General features: G+C 45.8%; 1 protein-coding gene across 1 annotated transcript in view; it reads left to right on the plus strand.

Annotated features, from left to right (window-relative positions):
- LOC138251794 (long-chain-fatty-acid--CoA ligase ACSBG2-like) overlaps window positions 1–14194 on the plus strand; it is a 244117-nt gene that overhangs the window by 115269 nt on the left and 114654 nt on the right. Inside the window, exons 5-7 of the mRNA XM_069205679.1 lie at window positions 6046–6126; window positions 8201–8350; window positions 9700–9864. Of these exons, the coding sequence (XP_069061780.1) occupies window positions 6046–6126; window positions 8201–8350; window positions 9700–9864 (396 nt within the window). The remainder of the gene's footprint in view (window positions 1–6045; window positions 6127–8200; window positions 8351–9699; window positions 9865–14194) is intronic.

A 14194-nucleotide genomic window follows, 5' to 3' on the forward strand; every position in this document is an offset into this window, starting at 1 on the left:
ATTCTTTCCGTTTGTGTGCGTTACCTATGTGACGCATTTTGAAAAGTACAGTGACATCATGTGATGCAAGTGTATGTTGACACTCAGAGTGTGTCCTTTCCTCCCCCATAGGTACAGACCCATTTGGCGAGGGAGGGACCCATCTACATACAGACTCTTGGTAGATCTGGACACTATGGAGGATAGTCACATCATTATCACCTACCACCTCAATACAGCTACAGTCCATGACCTCTGTGCATTAATGGATCCTGTTCTGAAGCCGGGCAATCAAAATTAGCATGCCTTCCCTACAACTGTGCAAGTGCTATCTGTGCTCTATTCCCTGGCTACGGGCTAATTTCAGGTGACAGTGGGCATGGCTGCAGGGGTCTCTCAGTCAATGTTTAGCCACATCCTGTCCAAATTCCTGGATGCCTTCGTTCAACACTTGCAAACCTATGTCCAGTTCCCCAAAGGGCTGAACTCCCCGCCATCAAATCTGGATTCTATGCCTTTGCTAATATCCCCGTTGTGATAGGTGCCATTGATGGAACCCACATACCTCTCATACCCCCAAGAGTGAATGAACAGGTGTATAGGAATCAAAAGAACTATCACTCCATGAATGTACAATTGGTGTGTACTGCTGATCAGTACATTTCACATGTGAATGCAAGGTTCCCAGGATCATGATTCATTTGTCTTGAGCAACAGCAGTGTGCCACACATCATTGGACAAGTACAGGGGGACAGAGGTTGGCTCATAGGTGTGTGTGTATGACACTGGATCAGTTACATAGCTGACAGCCAGTCTGTATGCAAGTAAAGGCAGTTTGTTCAAGTCCTCTTTCACCCACATTTGCAGGTGATTCTGGCTACCCCAACCTGCAATGGCTCCTGACACCTGTAAGGAATCCCAGGCTGAGAGGAATTATAATGAGGCCCATGGATGTACTAGGAGGGTGATAGAATGCACTATAGGACTCCTGAAGGTAAGTTGTCATTGTCTCCATTTCTCTGGGGGATCCCTGTGCTATGTCCCTGACAAGGTGTGCAAGATAGTGGTGGCCTGCTGCATACTGCACAACTTGGCTGTGAGGAAAGCTATCCCCCTTCTAGAAGAGGATAGTGCTGTACAACCAGCCCGCAACCTCAGAGAAGGGATGAGAGAGATGGTGAGGAAGAAGAGGGGGAAGATCTCAGCGTCAGGACCCAGCTATTCCAGCTATACTTCCAGTGACTCTAAGGTACTGTTCAATGTTGCTGCAGTCGTCACTGCATAGTTACAGTCTGTCTCATGTAATAAGTACTGTGGTGTCTTTTGTCAGTGACAATGCTAACTGATGACTGAAGTGGCATGTGCCAGAGAACCAAGTATTAGGTACAGTGTGACATACTTCAGACACTACAGTGCGTTGGATCTCCACCTGCAATAAAAGTGTAATTATGATAGTAGCTGGCTAATGCATGCACATCAGAATTGATATCTCATATTGATGAGGGACATACGATTTGAGTGCATAGGTGTATTTATTCAATGGCAATAAATACATAAGTGTTGGGACAGTGAAAGGGAGTGGGCACATGGTTAAAAAACATACTCAGGTACATATGCTCAGCTGTTGGTAGCACTGGGTTTTGGTCCATGTGGCCATTGGAAGATGGTGTGATGGCAGTGGCATGTCAACAAGGTGGCTCAGTGGCACACAAGGGAGACAGTTCAGGGCAGATTAACTTCCTGGTGCTGGTCTTGGTCTTGTCTGGTGTTTCATTGGCATATCTGGGTCTGAGGGCAGGCATGTTTTCGAAGGTGCACCTGTACTGCAGGGGTAGGGGTGCTGGTTTCCTGTGTGTCCTCTGGCAGTGCCACCAGTCCAGTGGTTGCTGCTGATGTAGAAGGCAGGGCAGTGTCCTGGCCAGTGGTAGGGGCTTGCAGGTGGGTGGAGGACTCAGGCTTGCTGTGGTACTGGTGCTGAAGCACCCATGTAATGGAGGCCATGGTGGCATTGAGCTGTTTCCATTGCTCCATGACCTCCTGGTGGTGTGCTATCCGCAGCCTCTGATTCTACTCCAGGGTGGCCAGGATCTGGCCCATCCTGTCCTGGGTATGGTGGTATGCTCCCAGGACCTCAGAAATCTCCTCCTGGGCTGCTGCATCCCTCCTTGGGCCACTCCCCTGGGCCACTGATACCCTCCTACTGGTCAGAGCCCCCTGTGCCTGTGTCCCCTGCACAGGTCTGGCAGTTCCACTTGCAGTTGGCCCTTCATCATCCTGCCCGTTGGTGGGTGGAGACTCTGACCTCTGTACATTTGGGCAGCCAGTTTGTGGCCTGGAGACACTGGTGTGGGGTCGTTTGGGCAGGGCTGATGACGGTGGCTGAGTGGTAGGGGTGTCAGTGGTATCCTGGGTGGAGCTTCAGGACTGTGTGATGGGCCAGGGTGTTCCTCTGTGTCCAGACATCCCTCTGCACTCTCCTCAGTGGGGCATCTGTCTTTAGGTGGAGGGCTGGCACTCCTTGACATCTCCGTCCGGGTGGCATGGGTTGTGGTGCCTGTGTGTGGGGGAATAGACATGTGGATGTCCGGTACTTTTTCGGCAATTGCTGCATTGGTCTGCATTATTTGATGCTTTTATTCCCTTGTAGTGGAATGCAAGGTCCCTTTGTGTACATTTTTGTTACATTTTATGTGGGGGGTGCAGGTCCATTATGGGTGCTGTAGTGCCACTGGGATTCCATGCAGGGGTAGGTGACTGTGCACAGGGGGCTGGGTGGAGATTTTTTGTGGGATTGTGTGCATGCAGGGAACTTGGATGTGGGACTGGCTAGAAGATGGGGTCCTGGTGGTAGGGAGGAAATGGGGTGGTACATGCATTACAGGTGGGGGACCACCACCAGTCTTTTGTACTGTGATGAAGTGCCTGGATGCCATCGACCGAACCTTCCCGCGCAGGTCATTCCATCTCTTCTGAATGTCGTCCCTTGTGCGTGGATGGTTTCCCACTGCGTTGACCTTGTTGACTATCGTCTGCCATAGCTCCATCTTCCTGGCCACGGGTGTCTGCTGCACCTGTGCCCCCGAATAGTTGTGGCTCGACCCTGAGTACTTCATCCACCATGGTCCTTAGCTCCCTGTCTGTGAAGCGGGGGCTCTTAGGGGGTGCCAGGGTGTGTGTTGTGGGTGGTGTGTTGTAGGTGTATTGGTGAGGGTGGTGCTGTGTGGTTGTGTGTGTGGCTTGTGATGGTTTTTGGGGTATGTGTGGGTTTTGGTGGTGTATTTGTGTGTGTGACTTGTGTGATGTTGAATTCAGTGTATGTGTGTTGTGTTGTCAATATCAGTCATGCTGTTGCAGTTGCAAAGGATTGTTGGGTGTGTATGTGAGTGTTTCATAGTGTTGTGGATGTGTGTCAGGTGTGTGTGTTTCAAACTTCTCAATGTGTGAATTTGTTGTTGGTGGGTCCCATTGCTGACCGTGGCGGTCTGTACCGCCAATGGTCATTTGACATTTACTGTCCGCCAAGCTGATTTGTGCATCATTATTTTGTGGGCAGAGGATTTGTCTGCATGGCAGTGGCGGGTGGGGTGTACTGCCTTTCCACCGTCGTTGGCCCTGGCGGTGGGTGGAGGTTGCAGGATTTTTGGAGGTTTGTCTTTTTGGCATCATTATTTGTCGATGTGCAGTCCTCCACCACTGGCTGTCTTCTGTTCACCATCGGCACGGCGGTTGGCTGTGATTACCGCCAAGCTCATAATCAGGGCCTATGTATTTAAAGGGGTCGATCCCCCATTGGGGGGACAAAAAAATGGTGCAAAGAAATCTAAGAGATTTCTTTGCATCATTTTTGTTGGCGCTTTTAATGCCTGCTCAGATCTGGCGGTAAAAGGAGGTTAAAAGGAGGCATGCCATTGTTTACAATGGGCTTTGCAGGATTAGCATCAACATTTTTTACACTAATCCTGCAAAGCTCTGAACTAGCATCAAAAATGTTGATGCTAGTTTCTCTAACTGCCGCCATGGTGCGCCGTATCTTAGATAGAACGCAAACATTGTGGTGTTAGGAGGCCCTAAGGGGCGCAAGGAAAGTGGAGCTGCACTGGGTGCAGCACCACTTTCCTTAGATCAGGCACTTAGTATCTATGGGGATCCCATAATATTCCTATGATTTACCAGGTCTTGACAGTCTCTACTGTTGCTCCTCTGAATACATTTTGAAATATTTTTCAACCTTTCAAGAATAAGTCGTAAGATCGATTGGAACTTTTTAGCTTATTTCAATTAGATTATTTAATAACTTGCAATGGAATGGTATGATTAAATGATTTTAATAATATTACCATGCTTTTAAGCAATGTTTAAATGCTATTCACCAACATTGTTATGGTTTTAATTAACTGCAACAATAACATTTGAACTTGAACACTTCAAAGAGCAAACTGGCCTCCAAATCCAGCATGCTTCATGAAGGGAGTATTGGCAAACCTTCATGGGCTCCAATCAGTAGAGAATCATGTCAGGTCAGAAGTAATCAGGGTGATACCTCAGTACTGCCCTGCTTGTTACGTCATTGGCTGTAACCTGGCATGCTTTTGGGCTCCTTGGGTGCTCATGTTGCAACAGGTAATCCAAAATAGTTTTGATATGTTGTTCCCCAGTACAGGACTCAACTTTGCTAAGGATTGGGTGCACTGTGTTTAATCATGAATGACTGCTGACCTCATTTCTACACAGGTACAGTAACCCCCATTTGGGCACAACTGGCAGTTTGGGGCAGCTGTCAAAAGTTATGGGGTCGAGTCCTTTTTTTCCTTCAACACTTGATGACACTTCCTATAGGGCCCCTCTCTGATGACTGAGGGACTTCACTCCTCCCCATGAGTGTGAGATGTTTGTGGTATGTATGTACCTGTATGTTAGTAGACAGGGTAACCCTAACTCATGCATGTGCTGACCAAGCTGCGCACCACTGCTAGCGTTGCAACACGTAGCCCCCCTTCTGTGGGCAGTCCACCCACTGGTCTGACTGCTGTGCCTGTGCATCCCCTGATTTGTGCCCAAGGACATCCTCCTGATGCTGGGGCTCCACCTACCAACCACTGCACCATCACTGGACAGAGCTGTTCCAGACACAGTATTTCTGCATCCGGTGTCCGGTTTGCATGAACCCAACACTCCATAATGCACACAAACCACCTTTGGCACTCTTTGAACAACTGTGGTTCAGTTAAACATTTCATACTGCTCTGACCAACAAGATATGCTGCAACTATGACATATGCTGTTAGAATTCAGCTGTAATACCCCAGTTAAGGCAGATTTAGCATCTTTTGGATTCATATTGTCTACTTGTGAGCTATAGGTTCACAGTGGATGAATCTGTTGGCTTGCATGGGAATCCACGTCTAATGGCCTGCAGCAATCAGAGTTTTGTGTGCAGGTGCAATAGCAGAAGACTGAGAAAAGAAAATGCTCTTGTGTGGAAACACAGTGATGTTTTTTTATGGAAGAGAACTGGACCCCTCCTGCCTTTCATGGAAAAAAGCTTGTCCATCTATCTCAGATTCTACCAGCCAGCCAGCAAATGCCCACTATGAAATACATGACTTTACTTGGCATTTATTTCTTTGGTGACAGTGTATATCTGATGCCAAAGACCATACAAAGGCGGTTGTGTAGCTGTGTTACTAATTGACCATACAACTTATTAATTTCAGCTTCCAGGGAACATTGTGGGGTGTAGTGACATCACAAGAAGAGATTGGGTCAATCAGAGTCTTCACAGCCCTTCAGCACAAACTCTTCATGTGTTTACCCCTTGAGTTTACCCAATGAAGGTCCATCTGTTTTTAGAGTTTATTAATGTGTTAATAATGTACCTTGTTGTTCTAGCAAGGACTGTAAAATTGTTCTCTTGCACTCTGAGTTTGTTCAGTTTTTTCTTAATTCTGTCAGATATGGTAAATTACAACTTAGTAGACCTTTATCATTAAGCAAGAGCTGTCTCTTATCGTTTCACCTCCTGTATCTGGTTGCTTTGTTACTGCTTTACCTTTGTATCTTGTTAGGTCCAGGACCAGCTGCCTCATCTCAAAGCTATTGTACAATACAAGGATGAGCTGAAGGAAAAGAGACCCAACCTCTACACGGTAAGGTAGAACCACAGGCCTTAGTCCCTCAACCATCCACACCACCTCCCACACAGAGCAGAGTTTGAGGAGGATAGCACAAATCTAGCTAAAAGGGAACAGAGCAGACAGCACAGCATCATGCAAGACTCCTAGGTACAGGTGGAAGTACCTTGCCTTCAGCTTACCATTATCGAACTTCCAGGAGAAGGCTACTTTCCTTCAACCAAATTGCAAAAAGTAGATCTTTTTAGTGTTTATTGTAATGTATTCATTTTACAGTAATAATTCAAGGCATCCAGTTGCTTCTGCAAGTCCACGATGTAAGGTTGGAAGCTACAAAGTGCCAGGATTTGGCCAAAAGGAACTAGTCCGAGACAGGATCTGATGATAATTTACAAATCCCGGTCCAACCAAGACCAGGTCTCATTCTATATCTTCTGCTCAGTTATGTCTTAGTATGTGAGTTTGTATGAATAAGTCTTTCCTTCTTGGTGACCTTTCTTGTCTCCAGTCTGCTTACTAGTCATTGCCTTACACTACACCGCCCGGACATAAATGTTATCTGGTCCCTATGGACAATAGTCAGCATTTATTTGAGCTGGTAGTTGCTGGTGGGGCCCACCAGCACCTACTTTTGGGGACTGGCATTAATTGTTCCTCATCAGACACTTCCAGAGAGTGGTAACAACACAGAAAGGGGAAAGGAGGTGGAAGAGAAAGATGTAAAAAAAAAGGGCATAAAGGGAAAAAGCAGGGAGCTGCAGGGAGCTGCAGGAGTGAGATGAAGGGGCCAGGAGTTTCTGGCAGTGGATTAAGAGGCCTGAGGTGGATTCACGTCTATGCAGCTGTGGTATTAGGCGCGCAGTATTTAATAGCACCAGCTGTGGGCTTCAGAGCAGAGCTGTGGGCACCACAGTGTTTCTGTAGCATCTACTAATTCTGAGGGCTCAATACTCACCCCTGGTTCTGTCAGCAAACCCAATAGTATTTAAGGTGAAATCGTCAGATGGCCTGGCATACATTCTTCCTAAACAGTTGGCATATTGTGCTTCTTTTGTGTGATTTCCAAAGGCAGCAGCCACCAAGCCCTAAAATGGGATAGAGTAATCAAGACTTCCTTTATCTGGTCCACGCTTCAGTAGCCTTACAGTTTTGTCACTTGGCCAAACCTGTGGGACCTGCACTCACCATGGATTCATGTTTGATTTGGAATTGTTTCTAACCCTTCAAATTGTCAAAATCCCAGTTAATTGTCTTTTTAAGTCTAAGGATCCTAAAAGGTCCTTCGGTTGTCCAAGGCGCTGCAGGCCCTCTACTTGATTATTGCAGTTGTCCTTACTTTGGACTACCATGCTCTCAGGTCCATTGTCTCAAGCTTCACTCAAATTAGTTTTCATTGGCCACTCTGCATTTATTTACCAAAAAGCCCTCTGCAGGCAAAGTCCAACTCCAGACCTCTTAGTATCCAGCATTCTCTTAGCTCAGTTGAGAGTGCTTAGACTGCTGCTTCCTTTCCTTTTCCTCTGAAAATCCGTCAATGTTCAGCACAGAGGAAGATGCAGGCTCTCTGTAATGATGAGTATTTCAATCCACGGATTTCCAGATGTGAACATCTGTGGTTAGTTCAATGAACTTTTTGGAGATTTAAGCCAAGCAGTGACACTCTTCTTGGTTTAACAGCACCACCACAGGTTTACATTCTTGAATCCATCATGGTATGGCTAGTCAACCACACCATGCCTGCTCTGCACGGTCTCCAATCTGCCTACATCCTGCCAGGTGTCTGTTACACTGAAGTGTCCATAAACTGCCACACACTAAACATCCTCTTAAAACCGCCTTTGGAGACCAGAATGCTGGTCTGTGCTTCAGATCTTGCTTCCTCGTTCTTCATTTCTTCTGATCTGTCACTAGACTCTCCTGCTGGTAAAATGTCTCTGGGACATTTAAAATCTTGCCTATCGATACGTTCTTGTTCACTGCTAAAAAGGCAAATGCATACTTTTACTGCATTTGCCTCAGAATGCCCAATCTCATGAATAGTGTTTATTTTTTATTTTTTTTCTAATACTTCATTGTTTTCTCTCAACAGTGGAAAGAGTTCATGCAGGTGGGATCGTCTGTTCCTGATGAAACATTGGATGACATCATCGCTTCCCAGAAGGCCAATGAGTGTTGCATTCTGATCTATACCTCCGGCACCACGGGACAGCCAAAAGGGGTGATGCTGAGCCACGACAACGTGAGTACCACCTTTGGAAATCCTCTCTTGACCATGGCAAGGAGCTTTCACAAGCTGCACGAAGATAATGAGCTTTACTGGCCGCCAATGTGGAGCAAGAATGACCAGGGTGATGTGGGCTTTTAAAGGGAGCATTTTTGTGGTTCCTTCTGAATTATCATGTATGAGCACAGTAGGTCAATGCATCAGGCATGAAAGTGAGGGTTGGTAAGGGTGTATAGGCCAGGGGTGACTGGCGGGAGGCAGGTGGAAGTGGTCCTTGCTCCCCTCTCTTCTATCAGAGGGGTCATGCTGCACTTGCACACGTAGCCCATCCCCAGACCAGCACTCCATTTTACTGAATGTATTTCCACTCTGTAGAAACTTGCCCAGTGATCCTATCAATCACTCAGTGGATTTATATAGCCCAGCTAATCGCCTGGGGGTATCCAGGCGCCTGGGGGCACGTGAGGTTCAGTCGAACAGCCAGGGCTTCGGTGCCCTTCGGAAATCCAGAGGAAAGGAGGGGTCCTCAACTGTGGAGGGAGGTTATTCCATGTCTGGGCCGCAAGGTAGAAGGAGTGTCCTCCACTTCTGCTGCGGTGGAAGCCGGGTGTGTGTGCCAGGGAGAGAGATACAGACCTCAGCTGTCTGGAAGGATGGTGGCAGCTGAGGTGTTGGTTCATGTAGGTGGGTTCTTGGTTGTCTATTGCCTTGTATACGTGGATCAAGTTTGAATTGGCATCTTTTCTGTATGGAGAGCCAGGGGAGTTTTCCGAGGTGAGGTGGCTCATAAACCAGGGATGTGGTCAGCGACTTCTGCTTATAATAGCACAAAATGTGACCATGCTAAATAAATCACATAGGACATTTAATTCTCATGTGCTCTGTAACTTTTTTTACTGAGCCTATCAGAATGTATTGTCCACTCGCAGTGTTGGCATAGGTGTAGTATTTCTCACCCAGCAATATTTTGCCAACTTCATATTGACTTTCACTGGACATGCGCATGATGCTTTCCAGGTCAGCACAGCAGTGGCATTAAGTAAGAAGTCTAAGCCCATGTTGAGGCACCCCAACTTATTAGAGCACTGTGGCACTGTCTTAAAGGATGGCCTTCTCCTGGTGGTCTTAGATCCAAGTGTTACTCCTGAGATGAGACTAACTGAATGCAAAACGAACAAGGCAGGTGAAGAGCTGAGAAGTTTCCATTCAATGAAAGCTCTTGTGGCTGCAGCATTCAGGGCCAATCATTGTTCACCTATATAGTAAACATTCAAAACTATTTCTCGTTTTAATTGTGGAAATTAGCTTGCTTATTTTGGAGGTCCCAGTTCCTGAATTAGCTTGCATTTCTTTTTGTTCTGAAGATCACATGGACCACGAAAATTTTCGGCGACTATACTGGCAAGAAAGAAAATGAGAATATTCTCAGCTACCTGCCCCTGAGCCACGTCGCTGCGCAGGTCTTCGACATCTGGCTCACCATGCGCTTCGGAGGGACCACTTACTTTGCAAACTCCGGTGCCCTAAAGGTAGGTAACCCGTCTGCGTGATCAGTAAGTGCCCGGATCACTGCATGTTAGACATGTTTTTATCATGGGATCTTACCTGGTGATGTTGGCTGCCTTCTGTAGTCTGGTTAAACCCCTTCATATGATAACAGTGAGTTTAGTTTACATTCAAACCTTGATTCAGATCTTCAACCTTGCCTCATTGTGTGTTTGAGATCCCGTCCCCTTCGCAGATAACCAAGGGAGTGTTTGTGACAGGAGGGTCCTTTGCGGCAGAGTGATGAAAAGACCTAGAAGAGGTGGTCTCTGGGCTCCTCAGTGGCCATGTTTGGCCACTTCTGAAGACAGAGAGCCAGTTGCTGGATCTTTACTCATCTCTGAGCTCCACTTTTTGTTTGGTTTCAACCGAGGTTTATTGACCACTAGTGGGTTTAGTTCCAAGAGGGCAGAGGAGGCAGGCTGGGTACTCGGTGGTCCCCGAGAATGACTTTGGAGCCAGTGCTAAACAATTACAGCCTTGATCACCTCTGTGACTGGCCCAGATGGCCTCCCATACAATAGCGATTTACACTCAGCAACCGAGCTCACATTTTCAATAAAATTTAAATCACAGTGTGATTAGATGTGGAAACTGTGAATTCACGCGAGCAGAAGTTCAAGAAATATGGCGTTTCCATTTCATGACATTGCAGAATTTCTACATTTCCCCCTAAATTGTTCTGGTGGCGAAGGCTTCCCTTGCAAGTGAGGGGGCTGCATAATCCCCTGGAAAAATATAAAATATTCAGAAAAGAATATCAACCATTGATAATTAATAGAACTTGACGCACCATTTGTGCTGATTTCAATCTCACCATGTTCTGATTCGAGAGCATTTTTTTCCAAATACAACATTTATGTACATAACAAAAGCTGCAAACATATTCATGCAGGGAACTACTTCAAAGGCAACGCACCTGCTGGTTAATCTCAGCAGGTTTATGTTTCACTGAGAATTATACCACAGATGAAACTTGTTGCACTGTTTGAAACGTTTCAGTCCTTTCCACTTCACGAGTTTAATTCTAAACTGCAGGCAGTTTCTGGGAGCCTTCCTGGGGTGTACAGCATCCAGTCAGTGCATCTGGGCAATCGTGGATGCTTCTGCTGGACTCACTGGACAAACTAGGGATTCACCTGGGCACTAACCCAGTTATTGGTTGCTGGGCAACAGCTCTTCTTTCTCCCTGGCCTCCCAGGGCCTCAGGTTCCATCACACTGCTGAATGGGTAACCAAGAGACTATGTAAACTTGACTCGAACAGGAACTAGGTCGAGTTGTTCAGGCTTCCTCCAGGAGGTGATCGCAAGTGTGGAACTCAGGTGGAACATGCCAATTTAATCAGTCTAAACATATTCCTTTTAATAAAATATATTCTTTGTTTACAAGTGTGAAAAGTTGGGCAGTTAAAATTAGGTAGACCACCCCCGCCAGGTGGGATTTTATTTTAATGGTTATACCTCTTTCCTAACCAAAGATCTAGAAATGCTAGTAGTTGTAAAGCCCACTTGTAGTGAGCGGTCACCTTCTGAGGTTGTATCCCATTTCCCCCTTTAGGTAGTAGAGTGCGCCTGAGGTGTTTGCAGCAGAGATCCCCTCCAAAGCACAGTAGCCCACCTTCCAAAAGTGAACTGGAGCTCCACCCACAAACTGTAGAGGCACTACTGGTTGGGCCAATGAGTACTTTGTTCATTTTCAAGGTCTTGGGTGCCACTTAGGAGCTCACCAGGGATGCAATTGTTTGTAGATAGGCGAAACCCTTCAGTGTAGGCGTTCTCAGAGTCGTCTTCAAGCAGCAACTGGTGTTGGGAAAAAAAGCTTACACCAACCGCGAGCTTCCAGAGGGTACTAACTTTAGTAACTGCACCTGTTAGGTTGGATTTGGCTATTAACAGGACATGTGACACCCACTGGGCCTCTGTTTCCCACCCATAACTTGAGAAAGCACTGGGTAAACTCTACTAGAAAAGCTTCTACAGTTCCATCACCATATATCTGTCATTGATGTGTCACGTGGTTCCAGAAATAGTGTGAAGACCTCCAAGCTAGTTCTGCAGAGTTGCTTCATATTCTAGAAAAATATGAGAGAATGGCTGTGCATCTCCAGTTTTTGTACATATGGGCTCGGGCTAATTGCAAGATGCGTCATGCTCCGAAGCCCACATTTCCAGTTAATGAGTGCACATCCTCTGTGTTTGGGGGAAGAGAGCAGCACCAAATGGAAAAACAGACTTCCAGACAGGGTATTTTCTAGATGTCTACCAAGAAAAGTATTGTGATAAGAACTGACTGCCAACTGTTATAAACTAGGGCCCGTATTTATACTTTTTTAGCGGCGCATTTGCGTAATTTTTTGTGACGCAAAAGCGGCGCAAATGTACAAAATACAATTATATTTTGTAAGCTTGGGCTTTGCGTAAAAAAATGATGCAAATGCAGCACTATAAAAGTATAGATACTGGCCTAGGTCTCTAGTTGGCAGAGGTATTCACCCTGTCTGAGCAGCAACCACAGTGCTAGCCAGGGTAAGGCAATGTGTATAGTATTTGTGCAACATTTCAAACAGCAAAATAGTGAAAACACCACACTGAAAGATACCACAACTGGTTAGAGAAATGATCTTAATTTAAAGAACTAAACAAGACCAAAAATGGCTCACATCCAATAAGTAGAAGTCAACATATGAATTCAATGATATATGATTTTGACATATAAATGATTTAACTTAATGCCTAAAAGCATAAAACGCCAACTGGGGGATCTGGTTGCAATAGACCGGGTGAAATCCAAAAGTTCATGCCTACCGTGATGGGGCGCTGGTCAGATACAATCCCAGGCAAGCCCAACTGAAGTTTTTATATATATATATATATATATATATATATATATATATATATATATATATATATGTAGATATATATATATATATATATATAAATATATATACATATATATCCACAACTTCATTTTCTCCATGCTTGCGCCGAACAAACCGTCGTGACACCAAATTCGCCTTCTCTGTAGCGTATTGTTTGCATAAATGTGACAGCTAGTCAAGCTACCAACGCGTTTTGAAGAAACAAACTCCTTGATCCATGACCCATGATCAAGGAGATTGTTTCTCCGAAGTGCGTGGTGCTCGTGACTGTTTGTTCAGCACAAGCACGGAGAAACTGAAGTTGTGGATGTCAGGGGAGTTGCCACCCGGTCCAAACTTCCATGGTTTGTGGCCCGGGAGGAAAAGCTGGTGATTGTGATGGAATAAATAAATTAAAAAAAAAAAAAATATATATATATATATATATATATATATATATATATATATACACAAGAGAGAGTTGTCCTGAATAAAAGCGCACTCACAACTGGTCAATATGGAATGTAGCAAAGTCAGCAACTTACCTAGAATTCTTTGGCATTTTCATTATTTCAGGCCTCGTATTTTCAAACATCTTTGGACACGTGTTTCTGGGTTAATTCCTTCATCAGCAGAGAACAAACATGTCCTTCCTATTTCAAAGGCCAACTGCCTGGCTGCTCAGCAGATTTAATTGCAGGCACCTGATATCAGTTCAATACCAGTTTTGCCCCAGTGGGGCTCAAGTGAGCTGCAAAGTGCATCCTGGTAAAGGTAGTCCTGCACATTTAAAAATTGTATCCCAAGTGGGTTGCTGAAGCCAAACAAAATAATAAAACACAGTTCATTATCCCAGTGGGCAAATTCAAAGTAAAAAAATCGTTTTTCCTGCCAATGTTCCAACCGGCTGCTCTGAAAGTGACCTGGGACAAAGGATCAGCCCGAATCAGCCAACCCCACTAGACTCCTGCACACCTGGACCTCCCTCACGATGGACAACATGCTCCCTATCATGAGCAGCCTCCACTCTGGAGCCCCGACCAACCATGAGATTCATCCGCTTTTAACGAAACCCACAGCTGACCCAACTGACCTCAGGAACTACAGCCCCACCTCACTGCTACCCTTCCCAGCTAAAGTCGCCAAGAAAGCAATTAACACTCAGCTTTGCCAACACATCGAGGACAACAACATCCTAGATGTCTCCCAATCAGGACTAAGAACCAAGCACAGTATCAAAACCACCCTGCTCACAGCCACAGATGACATACACTCCCTCCTCGACCAAGGTCAAACAGCATCCCCCATCCTCCTTGATCTCTCAGCCACCCTCAATACAGTATCTCACTGTGCACCAGAATACACGCAGCAGGAATACGAGGCAAAGCACTTCAATGGATTCACTCCTTTCTGCCTGGCAGAACACAGAGTCAGTCTCCCACCTCACTGATCAGA

The sequence above is a fragment of the Pleurodeles waltl genome, chromosome 1_2 (genome assembly GCF_031143425.1).
Source record: "Pleurodeles waltl isolate 20211129_DDA chromosome 1_2, aPleWal1.hap1.20221129, whole genome shotgun sequence".
Classification (NCBI taxonomy): domain Eukaryota; kingdom Metazoa; phylum Chordata; class Amphibia; order Caudata; family Salamandridae; genus Pleurodeles; species Pleurodeles waltl.